This window comes from Podarcis cretensis (assembly GCF_951804945.1).
Source record: "Podarcis cretensis genome assembly, chromosome: 13".
Classification (NCBI taxonomy): domain Eukaryota; kingdom Metazoa; phylum Chordata; class Lepidosauria; order Squamata; family Lacertidae; genus Podarcis; species Podarcis cretensis.
Genome location: NC_137182.1, coordinates 51,938,342 through 51,957,158, shown reverse-complemented (window position 1 = coordinate 51,957,158; position 18,817 = coordinate 51,938,342). Strand labels below are relative to the sequence as shown.

Genomic DNA, 18,817 nt, shown 5'->3' with positions numbered 1-18,817 from the left:
TCACTTAAGAGGCCAGGGGCCAGCGCTGTCCGGAGACACTTCCGGGTCACGTGGCCAGCGTGACATCGCTGCTCTGGCCAGAGCCAGAGCCAGAGCCGCACACGGAAACGCCGTTTACCTTCCCGCTGGTAAGCGGTCCCTATTTATCTACTTGCACCCGGAGGTGCTTTCGAACTGCTAGGTTGGCAGGCGCTGGGACCGAGCAGCGGGAGCGCACCCCGCCGCAGGGATTCGAACCGCCGACCTTTCGATCGGCAAGCCCTAGGCGCTGAGGCTTTAACCCACAGCGCCACCTGCGTCCCTCAATAGCACCTTAGAGACCAACTAAGTTTGTTATTGGTATGAGCTTTCGTGTGCATGCACACTTCTTCAGATACTTTTGGTAGAAGGTAACTGAAACTGAAACAGGGACATGGGTGGTGCTGTGGGTTAACCCACAGAGCCTAGGACTTGCCAATCAGAAGGTCGGCGGTTCGAATCCCCGCAACGGGGTGAGCTCCCGTTGCTCAGTCCCTGCTCCTGCCAACCTAGCAGTTTGAAAGCACGTCAAAGTGCAAGTAGATAAATAGGTACCACTCTGGCGGGAAGGTAAACGGCGTTTCCGTGCGCTGCTCTGGTTCGCCAGAAGCGGCTTAGTCATGCTGGCCACATGACCCGGAAGCTGTACGCCGGCTCCCTCAGCCATTAAAGCGAGATGAGAGCCATAACCCCAGAGTCGGCCACAACTGGACCTAATGGTCAGGGGCCCCCTTTACCTTTACCTTTAACTGAAACTATCAACAGAACTGTATGGAACAACCATACATGTACAGAGCAAAATATCCTCTTGAACTATATACCCAGCACGTGGAACCTTACAAAAAGACAATACGAGTGGACTCTCTGTGCTTTCACCACAGCAAAAAGACTGATACTGATGAACTGGAAAAAATAAAAATGCGCCTCCCTTCTATGATTGGATTGAAGACGTATACAAGCTCGCAACATATGAACAACTTGCATTTAACGCAGACTTGCCATGGACAAACTGAAAAATATTTGGAATCCACCCTTACAAATAGTGTAATAGGTTGAGATCTGGTGAAGTACAATAACAACCTTGTAAAATATAGTTTCCCTCCCCTCCTTTATTTTCCCTTCTACATGGGTTTCTCCTTTTCTTTTTCTCTCTTTTATTTACGTCTCGCCATGTTTAGGGCATGGGACGCAGGTGGTGCTGTGGGTTAAACCACTGAGCCTGGGGCTTGCCAATCAGAAGGTCGGCGGTTCGAATCCCCGTGACGGGGTGAGCTCACGTTGTTCTGTCCCTGCTCCTGCCAACCTAGCAGTTCGAAAGCACGTCAAAGTGCAAGTAGATAAATAGGTACTGCTCCGGCGGGAAGGTAAACGGCATTTCCGTGTGCTGCTCTGGTTCGCCAGAAGCAGCTTAGTCATGCTGGCCACATGACCCAGAATCTGTACGCCGGCTCCCTCGGCCAGTAAAGTGAAATGAGCACCGCAACCCCAGTCCAGTCACGACTGGATCTAATGGTCAGGGGTCCCTTTACCTTTATGTTTAGGGCGGATATAATTATGTACTTTTTGAACTTTCAATAAAGATGTTTAAAGGAAAGAAAGAAAGAAAAAAGAAGTGCTGGCAGGTTATGCAAGACTTACGCGAGGGTCCCACGCCCGAAAAAGGCAGTGGTTTTGGGGAAAGAGTACTGGATATTGTACTCCATCGTCATGTCTGTATCGATATCGGCACAATATGGAGTTCCCGGGATGTATTCCTTCCACCTGTGTAGATAAATTGATAAGAGAGAGGGTGAACAAATGAACGATGGACAGGCAGTCCTGTGAACGGTGTTTGCCAATGAGAAATTCCTACAGAATGCCATTTTAAATAAAAACACACATTCTACTCATGTACAGGTCCTGTATACCTGAAGGAGCATCTCCACCCCCATCGTTCAGCCCGGACACTGAGATCCAGCTCCGAGGGCCTTCTAGCGGTTCCCTCATTGCGAGAAGTAAGGTTACAGGCAACCAGGCAGAGGGCCTTCTCGGTGGTGGCACCTGCCCTGTGGAACGCCCTCCCAGCAGATGTCAAGGCAATAAGCAACTATTTTACTTTTAAAAGACAACTGAAGGCAGCCCTCTTTAGGGAGGCTTTTAATGTCTAATGCTGTATTGTTTTTAATATTCAGTTGGAAGCCGCCCAGAGTGGCTGGGGAAACCCAGCCAGATGGGTGGGGTATAAATATTAAATTATTATTATTATATTATTATCATGTAAAAACATGCTGATTCCTGGACCATCCTCCGGCCAGATTGAGAAGGCAATTGGGCCGCATCCTGCCCCCGGGCCTTAGTTGGCCCACCCATGGTCTTGCCTTTTGAGGTCGCCCATCTGCTTTGCACCTCTGCCGTTCCTGTGGCTCATAGGAGGAAAGCCTAGGAAGTTCTAATAAATATAAGTCCAGCGTTATGTGGTTTCAAGTCCCCTGAGGGTCTGATGGTGCAGATTAGGGCAAAAGATGTAGAGGAAAGGATTTGGACGACAGCTTTAAGCTATACCTGTCCCAGTCTCCTGCCCAAGGATGAGGGCAAGTGCCCTTCCTTGTATGTCAAATAGCCAGGCTTTATTCCAGGGCAGGCTCAGCAACGAGTGAAGAGCAGGAAAATGCCTAGAGATGCAGCAAGGATCAAAGCACGAGGAGAGGAGCTTCAAGGTTCAGGGACAAGGCCAGGGATACAGATCAGAAGCTGGGAGCAGCTGAGACTCCACAGGAGTGTGAAGTTGTTCCGAAAATCAGCCCTCCCTGCCCATCATGCTTTTAAATAGAGATTGTCCGGCTACTCAAACGCATGCATGCCACGTACAGTGGTACCTCGGGTGAAGTACTTAATTTGTTCTGGAGGTCCTGTTCTTAACCCGAAACTGTTCTTAACCTGAAGCACCACTTTGGCTAATGGGGCCTCCTGCTGCCGCCAGAGCACGATTTCTGTTCTCACCCTGAAGCAAAGTTCTTAACCTGAAGCACTATTTCTGGGTTAGCGGAGTCTGTAACCTGAAGCGTATGTAACCTGAAGCGTATGCAACCCGAGGTACCACTGTAACTGGGAAACAGAGGCAAAGCAACTGCTTATATGCATTTCTGAAAGCCTGGGGCCACTCCCCCTCCCAACGCGATTGGCTGTCTAAACTTCCAAACTGCGAATCACGACTCAGAGTTCAAGGGCCAATGGCAGAGACCCAAATCCTGAAACGTTCTGTGATTGGATATCATGTATCGAATCAGAACACAGGAGCTCAGAATCCTTAGTCCAGACACAAGCTTAAGCAAACACAGACCACTGAATACATAACAGGAGTGCAGAACAAATTGCCTGGTGGTGGGCATGGCGGCTGTTTGAAGGAAGGCAGGATTTGGCCCGTTGTCAGGCCCCATCTGCACTCTGCGTTCAAAGCGCTGGGATGTCATTTTGCACTGTCATGGCTTCCCCCCAAGGAATCCTGGGAACTGTGGCTGCTTAAGGATCTTGAAACTTGTTAGGAGACCCCTGTCCATAGCTGTCAACTTACAGATTTGAAAAAAAGGGACCAGCAGCCTTGAAAATAAGGGATCAGCAGCCAAAGTAAGGGATCAACAATTACTTTGATAAAATACATATTTTGTTGCGTGCAAATGGCTTTAGATACCTATTAGGTCCATAAATTACCATATAGCATATATTCAACACAAAAAACAGCAACAATTTGTTGTTGACAAAAGACAGCTGGACATAGATAGGGCCCCATTAACTTCAGTAGCTTATTTAAGGGACATCATCAATAAGGGACAGCAGCGGGACACGGAACTGGAATAAGGGACTGTCCGCCAAATAAGGGACGCTTGACAGCTATGCCCCTGTCTGTTCCCGTCACAGAGCTGGAATTCCTAGAGTTGCCTGGGGAAAGGAATTGACTGTTAAGCTGCTCTGGGAATCGTCGTTCCGTGAGAAGGACAAAGAGGGCTGTGGGAGTGTGTGTGGCAACAAATCTATTCTACAAAGGCAAATTTTTAATTTTGGCCCCACCCATTTTTGCCTCTGGTTCTGCCCACCACATGCACCTACAAGGTCGGCTTACCACTTCGACTGACAGAACTGGCACCGCTACAGGTGCCACACAACACCTGTTTTCTGCATTTGTAAGAATTAGGTCCTTTCGTGTGGTAGCACCTACACTTTGGAACTCATGAGATCAAACAGGCACCTTCGCTTTACTCTTTCCGGTGCCTGCTAAAAATGTTCTTATTTAGACAAGGCTGTGGGTTAAACCCCAGAGCTAAGCGCTTGCCGATCAGAAGGTCAGTGGTTCGAATCCCCGCAACGAGGTGAGCTCCCGTTGCTCGGTCCCTGCTCCTGCCAACCTAGCAGTTCAAAAGCATGTCAAAGTGCAAGTAGATAAACAGGTACCGCTCCGGTGGGAAGATAAACGGCGTTTCCGTGTGCTGCTCTGGTTCGCCAGAAGCGGCTTAGTCATGCTGGTCACATGACCCGGAAGCTGTATGCCGGCTCCCTCGGCCAGTAAAGCGAGATGAGCGCCGCAACCCCAGAGTCGGCCACGACTGGACCTAATGGTCAGGGGTCCCTTTACCTTTACTTTACCGACAGATAACTTTAATCTGTTTTAGTATTTTACCTTTTGTATGTGTTACAGTAGGGTTGTAAATCTTGGTTTTATTGCCTTATCTTTTTGTATGCCATTTTGAGGTTTGTTTGTTTTTTTTACAATCAAGAGGTGTATAATTTTTATGAAAGAAAGGAAAGGAAAAAGTGGCTGCCGTAAGTTTTCGCAGAAGTGAATGTGGCCTTCAGGTTTGACCATGTTCTCCATGCCTGATGTAAGGAAACTTCTGGGTAGTTAGATTTCAAACACTATGATAGCAAAATTAACACATGTGATGAAGATACCCGGATATTAGGGCCAGTGCCTAAGGCAGAAGATTACCTCCTGCAAAACAAGAACAGCAACAACCATTGCTGCTCCTCCACCTGTTGAGGAATGAAGGTAGGTAATAATAATAATAATAATAATAATAATTTTTATTTATACCCTGCCCTCCCCAGCCAAGGCCAGGCTCAGGGCGGCGAACAAGCAATAATAAAAACAAGATGAATGAATACAACTTAAAAACAAGATTAAAATACAACATTAAAATATTGAAACATTAAAATATTAAAATTCAGCCTCATCACAGGAGGAGAAAGGAAAAAGAAAGAGGGGGAGGGGATCAAATTGGCTCCAAGCCCAAAGGCCAGGAGGAACAACTCTGTCTTACATGCCCTGCGGAAAGAAATCAGATCCTGCAGGGCCCTGGGCTCATGAGGCAGAGCGTTCCACCAGGCCGGAGCCAGTGTTGAAAAGGCCCTGGCTCTGGTTGAAGCTAATCTAACTTCCATAGGGCCAGAGACCACTAGGGTGTTGCTATTTATGGACCTTGAGGCTCTCCGTGGGGCATACCGGGAGAGGTGGTCCCGTAGGTATGAGGGTCCTAGGTAGGCCGTCCTAGGTAGGTAGGTAAGTCTCTCTGTACATTTGTTCTCTACTCACCCATATTTTGTATGACTCAGCACCAGTTCCTCACGGCGGTGCCTTCGCTGGAGATAATGAGTGTCGTCCGCTGGCGTTTTGGCTGTACACAAAAGGAAGAAAAAAGTCAAGTGGTTTTTACACTTTCCCTGGCTTTCCCCAATTTTTCACATTTCTCCACTTTTTACACATCCTTATGGATGTGGGAGATAGGCAGTCAAATCTAACAATGCACGTTCTTGCTAGTTAGCGTGTGAAAGGGTTAAGACCATAGAGCTGTATTGCTGCCGACTCAGACCATAGAAATGTAATTGGCAGAGAAAGCTCTGTGTGATGTCATTTCCCCTCCTCCTGGGAGGGAAGAAGCAGAAAAGTACAGTCGTACCCTGGCTCCCAAACGCCTTGGGAGTCGAACATTTCAGCTCCCGAACGATCGAAAACTGGAAGTGAGTATTCCAGTTTTCAAACGTTCTTTTGGAAGCCGAACATCCGATGGAGCTTCTGCGGCTTCCAGTTGACTGCAGGAACTTCCTGCAGCCAATCAGAAGCCGCACTTTGGAAGTCAAATGTTTCGGAACTCAAACGGACTTCCAGAACGGATTCTGTTTGACTTCCGAGGTACGGCTGTATTTCTCTCTCTCCAACCAGCCATGATAGTTGACTTCTGCTCAAAGCATCACAAACATGCCTGAGGCTGTTTTTGCTGTAAATACAAGTATTTTAACTGTGTTAGTCTTTCACTGCTGTTGCTGCTAAGGACAAATGCTTGACTGTGAGTAAACTATACAATTTATAAACTTAGTTTCCAGTCTGTAGCCTGTTTCTTTGATAAACAGGGAAACAAAAGGGGGAGATCAGCCTACCTCTATGCTTTTAATTACAGTGGTGCCTCGCAAGACGAAATTAATCCGTTCCGCGAGTCTCTTCGTCTAGCGGTTTTTTCGTCTTGCAAAGCAAGCCCATTGACGGCTTAGCGGATTAGCGCTTTTAGCGGCTTATCGGCTTAGCGGATAAGCAGATAAGCGGCTTATCGGCTTAGAAAAAGGGGGGGAGGGGAAAAAACCTGCAGGAACTCGCAAGACATTTTCGTCTTGCGAAGCAAGCCCATAGGAAATTCGTTTTGCGAAGCACCTCCAAAACAGAAAACCCTTTCGTCTAGCGGGTTTTCCGTCTTGCGAGGCATTCGTCTTGCGGGGCACCACTGTAAACTGCTTAAAATGAGATTTAGACTCTGCTGAGAGGGCTTTCTCTTGTGAAAGAGTCTGCAAAAAGCCCAGTCCTTTGAAAAAGGCTTGCGGCCGCATTTTCCCTCTGTCTCAACCCACGCACATGGGTCTGAAGAGAGATCAAATGTAGTTAATACATTCCCTCACCTACCCAATAAAAGCCATAAACGAATGCAGGAAGAGTCTAATGGGATGGCAACAAACAGCTGAGCTGGCCCTGTCAATCACACCCATGCATCCTGCTATGAGGTCCTCAGCAGGAGGTAAAAACGAAATAAATACATCTGATTTAAATGAGGGTTTTTTTTGGGGGGGCAGGTTGTCTGCAAAAATAAAGCAAGCAAGCAAACATACAAAGTCTCATTCTGAATTTCAAATTCCGTTTCAGGACGAATCATTGATGTCATTATGGGATGGGAGCTTGCCTCTCCAGCAAGTGCCAGGATGTTGGGGGGGGGGGGCAGCGGAGTGAGGAATACTCACCTGCTCCTTCTCTGAAGGACTTGGTACAGTAACCCTCTATCCACTGGTAACAGGGGAAGCGATAGACCTCACCGTGTGGAGATGTCACTTCGACAGAATTGCAGTACCAGCTGTTCTCGGGGAAGAAGGAGTAAGGGTCCTTGTGGAGGTGAATCAGCAGGATCGGGCCCAGGTCATGGTCACAAAAGACTTCGTGCTCCTCCACCTGTTGAGGGAGGAAGGGAGGAAAGGAGGAAGGGAGGAGGAGGAGGAGGAGGAGGAGGAGGAGGAGGAAGAAGAAGAAGAAGAAGAAGAAGAAGAAGAAGAAGAGGAGGAGGAGGAAGGAAGGAAGGAAGGAAGGAAGGAAGGAAGGAAGGAAGGAAGGAAGGAAGGATTATTTCAGTTCTGGTCCAAACTTGGGATGGATTCTGCCACAAAATGTGATTGCAAAACTCACACCAAACGCCAAGTTACAGTACTAACGGACAGGCTGCGATTGCAAATAACGGGCAGATTGCAACTGCAAATTGGTTGGCCACTGTGAGAACAGGATAATAATAATAACAATAACAACAATAGTATCCCAACAGAATATTAAAAACACGAGAAAACATCGAACATTAAAAACTAAACAGGGCTGCCTTCAAATGTCTTCTAAAAGTCAGGTAGTTGTTTATTTCCTTGATGTCTGATGGGGGGGGGTGTTCCACAGGGCAGGTGCCACCACCGAGAAGGCCCTCTGCCTGGTTCCCTGCAACCTCACTTCTCGCAGGGAGGGAACCACCAGAAGGCCCTTGGAGCTGGACCTCAGTGTCCGGGCTGAACGATGGGGGTGGAGGGTCATCGGGTCCAAGCTCCTGCAATGCAGGAATTGCAACTAAATAACTTATGTGCCCCCAGCATAAGACGCCCTGAGGACTAGAAACTTTTGGGTGGAAAGCTATGAAAATGGAACCTCCGTATACGTTTTCTCCAAAGCGAGGAATGTGCAGCCGGCTCCCCGCTGCTCACGCTGCTTCCACACAACGCAGAACGCTTAGGGTGACACACTCTTTAATTCCTTTTTTAAACGGAGTCTTGCATAACCAAAACAAATAAACAGTAATAAAAGATCTACTTAGCGTCGGCAACACCAAGCAGGGCATATAATGATGTAATCGTAAACTGCTAGAGCATTTGCAAAGCGAAGCAGGGCTTAAAATTGAATTGGGGTGTGTGTGTTGTGTGTTGAGATTCCTGCGTTGCAGGGGTTGGGCTAGATGACCCCGGGGTCCCTTCCAACAATTCTAGGATCCTAAGCGTTATGGCACCCGAATCCTAAATCATGCACCCGTATTTCTCTAGGCAACACAGGGATAAATTCTTGCATGTCCAAATCTAAAGTGTAAGAGATTACAGTTCCTGCCACACTAAATAAAAATGTTCAGGGTTCACAAAGGCCTACAAGTTCTTATACCACACGGAACTGTTAAAGTTTTGTATTGTTTTCCACTGTTGGACAGTGGAAATCCTGTCAGCCGCCAGCTTCCACGTTCCTTGGAACAGTTTTGGGGTCCCACTGGACCAGAGCACGCCAGGCACTCCTGTCTTCCACTGCCTCCCGCAGTTTGGTCAAACTCATGCTGGCAGCTTCGAGAACACTGTCCCACCATCTCGCCTCTGTCGTCCCCTTCTCCTTGTGCCCTCCATCTTTCCCAACATCAGGGTCTTTTCCAGAGAGTCTTCTCTTCTCATGAGGTGGCCAAAGTATTGGAGCCTCAGCTTCACGACTTGTCCTAGGAGGGGTTAAAGTATAAAAGGAGAGCAGAAAAGTGGAGGAGTAGAAAAGGAAGCCTAACAAAGCCCTGATTTTGACTGCTTTGATTTTGTGTGGGTACATCCAGTTCTTTCAGAACAACAACACACTTTTTTTTTGGGTGGGGGGAGCTGTTTTGTTCCTGCCCTGAGTCTGCCCATTGGTTAACCCAGCACCGGCATCCTTCGCAGACCGAGTCCAGGACAGGCCTTGCTGCGCGGCCGTGAATCAACTTGGAGTTGCTGCTGAGGATTCGCTTTCGCTTGACGGTAGCAATAAAGCCTCCCTGTCACGTTCCTTCAGATTCCAGGCCAGACTGTACTTGCCGCTGGAATGGCACGTGGGTTGAAGCACATGCGAGAGAGAGAGAGAGAGAGAAACTCCAGTGCGCTGGCTCCTGGCTGCGCATCACGGAAGCAAGTGACAGGGTGGATCGAAGAAGGCAACTGAACAATGAGAGGCGCCACTATTGTTTGTTAACAGGGCTCCTCTGCCAATCAGGCTGGAATCCAACAGGCCCTGCATTCCCAAAATGGATCAATTGACCTCTTTAATTTCTTCCTGTTGCAAGGCAGTTGCAAGGCAGTGTGGTTTGAGTGTGTGTATGTGACAAAATGGGCCTTCCTAGGGTTGATTACGATCCAGACATGGGTGGTGCTGTGGTCTAAACCACTGAGCCTCTTCGGCTTGCCGATCAGAAGGTCGGCGGTTCGAATCCCTGCGATGGGGTGAGCTCCCGTTGCTCCATCCCAGCTCCTGCCAACCTAGCGGTTCGAAAGCACGCCAGTGCAAGTAGATAAATAGGTACCACTGCGGTGGGAAGGTAAACAGAGTTTCTGTGTGCTCTGATTTCTGTCACGGTGTCCCGTTGCGCCAGAAGCGGTTTAGTCCTGCTGGCCACATGACCCGGAAAGCTGTCTGCAGACAAACGCCGGCTCCCTCGGCCTGAAAGGAAGATGAGCACCGCAACACCATAATCGCCTTTGACTGGACTTAACCGTCCAGGGGTCCTTTACCTTTACCTATCTTACGATCCAGATCAATTGTACACATAAACGGCTCAGGACCGCAATACCTCAAGGACTGCCTCTTCCCATATGAAGCTGCCCGGACCCTGAGATCATCTTCTGAGGCCCTCCTTCGTGTGCCTCCTCCTTGAGAGGTCCGGAGGGTGGCAACATGAGAACGGGGCCTTCTCTGCAATGGCTCCCCATCTGTGGAATGCTCTCCCCAGGGAAGTTCGCCTGGCGCCTTCATTAGGTGCCAAGCAAAAATGTTGCTTTTTAACCAGGCCTTTGGTTGATCTTATTGAAAGCCAACAGCCTTGGCTCTTTGGGGTTTTTAAAATAAATTGGTTATTGTTTTTGGTTTGATTTTATATGTTGTGGTCTTGTTTGTGAACCGCCATGAGATCTGCGGGTATAGGGCAGTGTATAAATTGAATAAATGATGATAATAATCAGTCACGTAAAGCGCATCCCACACAGCCCAACCCACAAAATTTCGCACGCAGAGGTACAGTTCCCAGCAATTAACAAATTACGGTTCCCAGAATTCTTTGTGGGGGAGTCATGTGCGTTAAATTTACCTTGACCTTGTGATTACGGTGGAACATCTCAAGAGTAGTGTACCAAACGTTTTGGAGAAGGTCCAGAGATTTGGCCAGGTAGCAGCTTATAAGCTATATAAAAACAAAACTAAAGTTTTGGTGAAAAATGTGACAGAACAATATAAAAAGGACTTACAACAAACTATGGGCTTATGTATAGAGGAAAAAAGTCAAATTTTTAGGTGTTTGGTTGATAGCTAAGAATATTAATATTTTTAAAGATAACTACATAGAGATAAAGAGAAACTTAGAGATTTGGGGAAGGATGAACCTATCATTATGGGGAAGAATATCAGTTATAAAAATGAAAGTATTGCCGAGAATGTTGTTTTTATTCCAATCAATACCTGTGGTCAGCGGCGCTGGACGCTTCCAAGAATGGCAAAAAGATATTACAAGATTTATCTGGCAGGGGAAGAAACCAAGAATAAAATATAAATTGTTAACAGGTGTTAAGGAAAGAGGGGGCTTCGCCTTGCCAGATTTAAAACTATATTATGAGGCGTCTTGTCTCCGCTGGCTCCAGGAATGGATATTATTGGAAAATGTAGATGTTTTAGATTTGGAAGGACATGATAATAGATTTGGATGGCATGCATACCTATAGTATGAAAAAGCAAAAGCACATAAAGGTTTTCAGAATAATCTAGTAAGGAAATCAATTTCCTTTACTAGAACAGAAAACACCATGGTGGCTTTCCCCAACTGAAGCAATATCTCCGAAAAAAGTAAATATGAGAAATGAATGGGTGACTTATATAGAGCTGTTAACTGAAGTAAAACATCAGGTGAAACTGAAGGATTTTGGAGAGATAAGGCATTTATTAACTGATTGGTTACAGTATCACCAATTAAATGAGACTTTTAAGACAGATAAAAAGAAAGGATTCAGTTGTGAAGCCTCAAGATTAGAAAAAGATGTTAGAAAATAATGTAAAATTCCTGTTGAAAATGTATACATTAATTTTAGAATGGCACACAAAGGATGAACAGGTTAAATCAGTAATGATACATTGCGCGAGAGATTTGGGACATAATATTCAATTAACCGCTTGGGAAAAGTTATGGAAAACGCATTTAAATTTTTCGGCGTGTTGTATCTTGAAAGAAAACTATATGAAAATGATGTATAGATGGTATCTGACTTCTACTAAATCAGCAAAAATGCACAGGACAAGTACAAATATTTGTTGGAAATGTAAAGAACAAGAAGGCAACTTTCATCATATGTGGTGGACGTGTAATAAAAGCCTTCTGGGAAACGATGTATAATGAAATGGGAAAAAAATATTTAAAATAGCTTTTATAATTAAACCTGAAGCTTTTTTTAAAGGGATTCTAGGTACAAAGATCCCAAAGAGCAAAAAAGACTTTTCATGCATGCAACGACGACTGCATGGATGCTTTTAGCCCAAAGATAGAAAGAAGATGAAGTCCCTATATAAGAGATGAAGGGCAAATCAAGTTGCTGGAATACGCCAAGATCGCAAAAAAAGACTGGAAAGCTCAGAAACCAAGAGGACAAAAGTTTCAAAAAAGAATGGGAAAGATGTACAATGTATTTGAGAGACCACTGCAAAAAAATGAAAACAATTGCAGGTTTTGAATAACACTTGCAGGGATGCGGGTGGCGCTGTGGTCTAAACCACTGAGCCTCTTGGCCTTGCTGATCGGAAGGTTGGTGGTTCGAATCCCTGCGATGGGGTGAGCTCCTGTTGCTCGGACCCAGCTCCTGCCAACCTAGCAGTTCAAGAGCACAAGAGTGAAAATAGATAACTAGGTACTGCTGTGGCGGGATGGTAAACAGCATTCCCGTGCGCTCTTGTTTCCGTCACTGTGTCCTGTTGCGCTAAAAGCAGTTTAGTCCTGTTGGCCACATGACCCGGAAAGCTGTCTGCGGACAAACACTGGCTCCCTCGGCCTGAAAGCGAGATGAGCGCCGCAACCCCATAGTTGCCATTGACGGGACTTAACCGTCCAGGGGTCCTTAACCTTTAAGTTTTATAATGTAACGAAAACTTTGGACAATACAGACCGATTTAAAATATAGAGGATGAAATAATACGCCGTTGAAAACGATGACAGTAGGGTCCATGGAGGGGATGGAGGAAAGCCGGGAGACTCAGGGGAATCTCAAAAATTTGAGTATACTATTGTTTTCATTTGATATCTATAAAACCAAATAATATTATATATATATATATATATATATATATATATATATATATATATGATCTTCCATTGTCTCCCGAGGCAGACGGGTGCCAACCAGTGAACAAACGGTTACACGGCCTAATCCAAGTTCACCTCAGTTCTCCGCACCCGCCTTAAAGCAATTATTGTGAACCAGTTAAGAGTAGCAGGTACATTACTGAATTAAGACTGGGGACAGCCACTCCTGCCATTAGATAGATTGAGGCAGCTGAATCAGGCAGGCGATAATGGGCATCAAATTCTTTAGATATTCAAGTTGTGTTGTTGTAGTTTTGTAGCCGGAGAGGTCTTCTTGGGATTTTTGGCCTCAGCTGTCATTATAAGTTGGTTGGCCTGGGACATAGCTGTCAACTTACAGATTTGAAAATAAGGGACCAGCAGCCTCGAAAATAAGGGATCAGCAACCAAAATAAGGGATTTTCCAAGCACAGGTATGTTCAACTTCTGAGCCCCTCCGAGCCAAAGGCAGAAAGCCCAGCCAGCAGCCAAACGAAGCCTCAAGCCGTGGTTCCCACAGCGCAGCAACCCAGCAAAGGGGATGCAGCAAGGGAAACCACCGTCACCTCTCCGCTGGGAAGCGCTGAGCAAAGGCGAGTCCCCAGGCAACGCGGCCAATTTGATGGGCACAAGGCATGCAAGCTCCACCCCCCCAGTCGTTCTCAGACTCCTTATTGGGTGAGCAACGCAGCCAAGCAACGCAGTTGGAGCTTCCCCCCTCCCTGGCTGGCAGGGAAGGAGGGAGGGAGAGGAGCTGCTTCCTTTGAAACCTGGGAAATTTAAGGGACATCATCAAAAAGGGACGGCAGCGGGACACAGCGCTGGGATAAGGGACTTTCCCGCCAAATAAGGGACAGTTGACAGCTATGGCCTGGGATAGCCTCTAATGCAGCTTGGCTTGGTGTGTTTGTGTGTGCCGCAGGGGTGGAGATTTTGGTAGCACAAGTCCCCATTTTCTGGTGCGCCTCAGGCAGAAAATTATCTTGGGCCACCAACCCGTAAAGATCCATCTTCCATCCACTTTCCTGCTGCAAAATTTTGTGTGTGTGGTCTCAAGCCTTAAATTTATTTCAGGCAGAGCTACCTACCTCACAGGGTTGTTGTGGTGGCAAAATGGAGGGGAGGGAGGGGAGGAAATCCACACATACGGCCTGGAGCCTCCTTGGCTGAAGCTCAATATAAAAAAACTCCAGTAAGTGGAATTGTAGAATTCCATTTAACTCAGTACTGTCTACACGGACTGGCAGCAGTTTTCCAAGACCTCAAACAAGAAGCTCTCCCAGCCTTGCCAGGAGATCAGAGAATCCTAGAGTTGGAAGGGGCCACAAGGGTCATTTAGTCCAACCCTTTGCAATGCAGGAATATTTTGCCCGATAAAATTTGGAAATACCCAAGAGCAGGGGTCAGCAAACTTTTTCAGCAGGGGGCCGCTCCACTGTCCCTCAGACATTGTGGGGGGCCGGACTATATTTTTTTGGGGGGAAATGAATGCATTTCTATGCCCCACAAATAACCCACAGATGCATTTTAAATAAAAAGGACACATTCTACTCATGTAAAAACACCAGGCAGGCCCCACAAATAACCCAGAGATGCATTTTAAATAAAAGGACACGTTCTACTCATGCAAAAACATGCTGATTCCCGGACCGTCCGCGGGCTGGATTTAGAAGGCAATTGGGCCGCATCCGGCCCCTGGGCCTTAGTTTGCCTACCCCTGCCGAAGAGACATGCAAGCGAATGTAGATGTGGAATGAATATTCCACTACAGAATCCTGCTGAAATATCTTCCTGGTTCGCAGTCCCTCAGCACCCAAACTTCCCTGACCTGTTTACAGCACACAGCCCTTCCCACGCTTCTGTGACATACTTCTCGAAATTATATCCACTTCCTTCGTGGCAATCGTGCTCCATTAACATTCTGCGATGGCAGCTGGAATGTTGGTGAGCATTCCGTGGTACCACCGAAGTTCATTCATTCCGCCCCCAGCGGCCACACACACAGATTTACTGCTCGGCCACGAGACCTGAGTTTGCTCAACACGCCTTGGCTATCTCGTGTACATCAAGCTCTTTGCATGGCAGGGGAAGAGATCAAAGATCTCCAGGTATTCATGTGATTTAGTCCGTAACGCATTAAGATGTGTGCCTTGATTGCACCCTTGCCAAGCCAGTTCCCATCAATGTGACAGGCAACACTGACTCACTAGCAAAGCAGAGAAAATTGGTGGCCTCAGATCACCAGTCCAAGGGCTGTCAAATTAGCTCCGGTCTGTGCCAGAAAGCTCGTGATTTCCGCCGTAGCAGAAGCAGAAGAAATGCTATTTCCGCCTCCCCCCATAATCCGTAAAACGTAATAAAGTTTTCAAATAAAAAAGTCCATGCACCCATAAATAAGCCAGACTCTCTCGCGTTGTTGTTGACGCTGGGGCACCTATCTCCAGATCTGTAATGCTGCAGCAAGACAAAGCATAAAATCAGGTGGGTTTTTTGTTGCGATTCCTGCTTTGTGGGTGGGGTCAGACTAGATGACACATGGGGACCCCTCCAACTCTACAGGCCTGCGATTCTATAAGATGAGCCTGCTGCTGGATCAGGGCAATGGCACCCACCTAGTCCAGCGTCTTGTTCTCCCAGTGGCCAACCAGATGCCCATTATGGGAAACCAGCTAGCAGGATTCGAACACAAGAGCAGCCATCGTGGCTAAGAGCCATTCATAGACTTACCCAGGGCTGAATTTAGGTTTGACGAGGCCCTAAGCTACTGAAGGTAATGGGGCCCTTTATATGTCCAGCTGTCCTTTGTCAACAACAAATTTTCCCTGTTTTTGTGTTGAATATATGCTGTACAGTATGGTCATTTTGGTGCTGTGGGTTAAACCACGGAGCCTAGGACTTGCCGATCAGAAGGTCGGCAGATCGAATCCCCGTGACGAGGTGAGCTCCCGTTGCTCGGTCCCTGCTCCTGCCAACCTAGCAGTTCGAAAGCACGTCAAAGTGCTAGTAGATAAATAGGTACCACTCCAGTGGGAAGGTAAACGGCGTTTCCGTGCGCTGCTCTGGTTCGCCAGAAGCGGCTTAGTCATGCTGGCCAAATGACCCGGAAGCTGTACGCCGGCTCACTTGGCCAATAAAGCGAGATGAGTGCTGCAACCCCAGAGTCGGTCACGACTGGACCTAATGGTCAGGGGTCCCTTTACCTTTACCTATATGGTCATTTATGGACCTCATAGGTATCTAAAACCATTTGCACATGCAGAATGGAGGCACCCTATATATAGAAAGGAGCAAACCAGTGATATTTTAGGGAGCAGGCTAGCAGATGGGGCCCATGACGTACATCTTAGAAGCCTACACAACACAAAACACTGTTGCTGTATGCAGGTTTTATTTTATTTGCTTTGTATCTTATATTCTGGAAATGTGCATCCAGTTATATATTTTTTCCTTTATTATTTGGGGGGGGGGGGGCCAAGAGAGTGGGGCCCTAAGCTATAGCTTGTTTAGCTTATACATAAATCCGGCACTGGACTTGCCCTTTGTGGCTTTATCTAATTCTCTTTTCAAGCTGTCCAAATTCCATAGTTAAAAATGCACTGAAAGAAGCGTTTATCAGACCTGAATCTCCTAACATTCAGCTTCGTTGATATTACGAGAAAGGCAGAAAAACTCTCTCTCTCTGCTTGCTCCATGACAAGCACAATTTTAAAACTTCAAGTTATTTCATAGAATCATAGAGTTGGAAGAGACCACAAGGGCCATCGAGTCCAACCCCTTGCCAAGCAGGAAACACCATCAGAGCACTCCTGACATGTGGTTGTCAAGCCTCTGCTTAAAGACCTCCAAAGAAGGAGACTCCACCACACTCCTTGGCAGCAAATTCCACTGCCAAACAGCTCTCACTGTCAGGAAGTTCTTCCTAATGTTTAGGTGGAATCTTTTTTCTTGTAGTTTGGAACCATTGCTCCGTGTCCGCTTCTCTGGAGCAGCAGAAAACAACCTTTCTCCCTCCTCTATGTGACATCCTTTTATATATTTGAACATGGCTATCATATCTCCCCTTAACCTCCTCTTCTCCAGGCTAAACATGCCCAGCTCCCTTAGCCGTTCCTCATAAGGCATCGTTTCCAGGCCTTTGACCATTTTGGTTGCCCTCCTCTGGACACGTTCCAGTTTGTCAGTGTCCTTCTTGAACTGTGGTGCCCAGAACTGGACACAGTACTCCAGGTGAGGTCTGACCAGAGCAGAATACAGTGGCACTATTACTTCCCTTGATCTAGATGCTATACTCCTATTGATGCAGCCCAGAATTGCATTGGCTTTTTTAGCTGCCGCGTCACACTGTTGGCTCATGTCAAGTTTGTGGTCAACCAAGACTCCTAGATCCTTTTCACATGTACTGCTCTAAGCCATTTGCATCTCTCTTTCCCATCACGCACACATGCATAGACAGTTCAAAACAAGCGGTGTGATTCGTGTATTCCCTGGGAGCCTCTTTCAGGTTTCTGTGGCTGAACTTTGCAACAGCAGCAACAAAAAGTGCCTTGTTGCGTCAGCTGAAAGCTGAGAGTAATCAGATATGTGAATCTTCATGCACGTGGGCGTAAGGAAGGGGAAAAAGGAGAATGGAAGCGGGTGTCAAAGACTGGCTGCAAGGAGGACGGCCGTGACAATTCAATTAAGGGCTTAGGATGCGTGCCAAGTTAAACTCAGCGTTTCCCCAAAACAGTAATTGGCAGATAACACAACCAGTGATGCTGAGTCAATTAGCGCCTGCATTGAGACAGACAGGAAACCATTGCAATGCCTTCAGCAGGCCTTGGAAGAATGCAGCCATTTCCCCTTCTCTTCTCGTGAAGGAAATGGACAGGAATGTACAAAGGCAGTTGACAGGATCCCCCTTCAAAAGCATTTCGGTTTTGAGTTGTCCAGAATGCAAACATGAGAATCACGGCGATTCTGTAGCTGCAATTCCCGCATTGCAGTTGTCCAACCCTACAATGCTAAGGTTCTGTGAGTTTCTGCCTTAAAAGAAAATGTGATGAAAATGATGTATAGATGGTATTTACACCCGCTAAATTAGCTAAAATGTATAAAGTTAGTAATAAATGTTGGAAATGTAAAGAAAAAGAAGGAACATTTTATCACATGTGGTGGGAATGTAAAAAAGTGAAAAGCTTCTGGGAAATGATATATAATAAGATAAAAAAAATGTTGAAATATATATTTATAAAGAAACCAGAAGCATTTTTACTGGGCATTGTAGGAAGTGATATAAATAGAAAAGAATGTAAGCTGTTTTTATATGCAACGACGGCAGCAAGAATATTATTGGCACAAAAATGGAAGCAAGAAGAATTACCGACGAAAGAAGAATGGAGGATGAAATTAATGGACTATGCAGAACTAGATAAACTAACAGGAAGGATTTGAAATCTGCGGTACCAGAAATTCACAGAAGACTGGTGTAAATTTACAGATTATTTGAAAAGTATTTGTGATGATCAGACTACGTTTGTAGGTTTGCAAGAAGTTTTGTGAGGAGAATTATTGGAACGATTGCCAAAATGGATAAAGGGGAGGATGGTTAGTTAAGATAATTAAAGGCAATATGAATTTAAGAAATGCATAAGAAGTGGTTAAAACAGTGGATCATCAGAGGTGCTGATGGAAGTCCAAAAAAGATTGTATAAGTGGTGAAGTTTTGTGGTATGTATTATAATTTGTATGTTAAAATTAATAAAAATTATTATATATATATATAAAATTCTGTGAGTTTCAAATGTGAACTTCAATTCTGTTTCCAGAGATCTCCAACACCTCCCCTTTTTCCTTCACCCATCCCATTGGAAACAAAGGCCAATCAGGTTAGACTTCCAAAAAACAATCCAACTATCAGAAGCATTTCTGAAGAGCCATCATCAGTAAATACTCTGAGACTGGGCTGTATCCAA

At 46.2% G+C, this 18,817-nt stretch overlaps 1 protein-coding gene across 2 annotated transcripts in view; it reads right to left on the bottom strand.

Annotated features, from left to right (window-relative positions):
* Positions 1 to 18,817, bottom strand: part of LOC307202141 (polyunsaturated fatty acid lipoxygenase ALOX15B-like) — a 41,580-nt gene that overhangs the window by 18,372 nt on the left and 4,391 nt on the right. For both annotated transcript variants that reach the window (XR_013832819.1, XM_079951856.1), the window contains exons 2-4: positions 7,270 to 7,474; positions 5,582 to 5,663; positions 1,657 to 1,779 (exon numbers count right to left, since the gene is read on the bottom strand). Coding sequence is in view for 1 of the 2 variants with exons in the window: in XM_079951856.1 (XP_079807982.1) it covers positions 1,657 to 1,779; positions 5,582 to 5,663; positions 7,270 to 7,474 (410 nt within the window). In the remaining variant the exon portion in view is untranslated. The remainder of the gene's footprint in view (positions 1 to 1,656; positions 1,780 to 5,581; positions 5,664 to 7,269; positions 7,475 to 18,817) is intronic.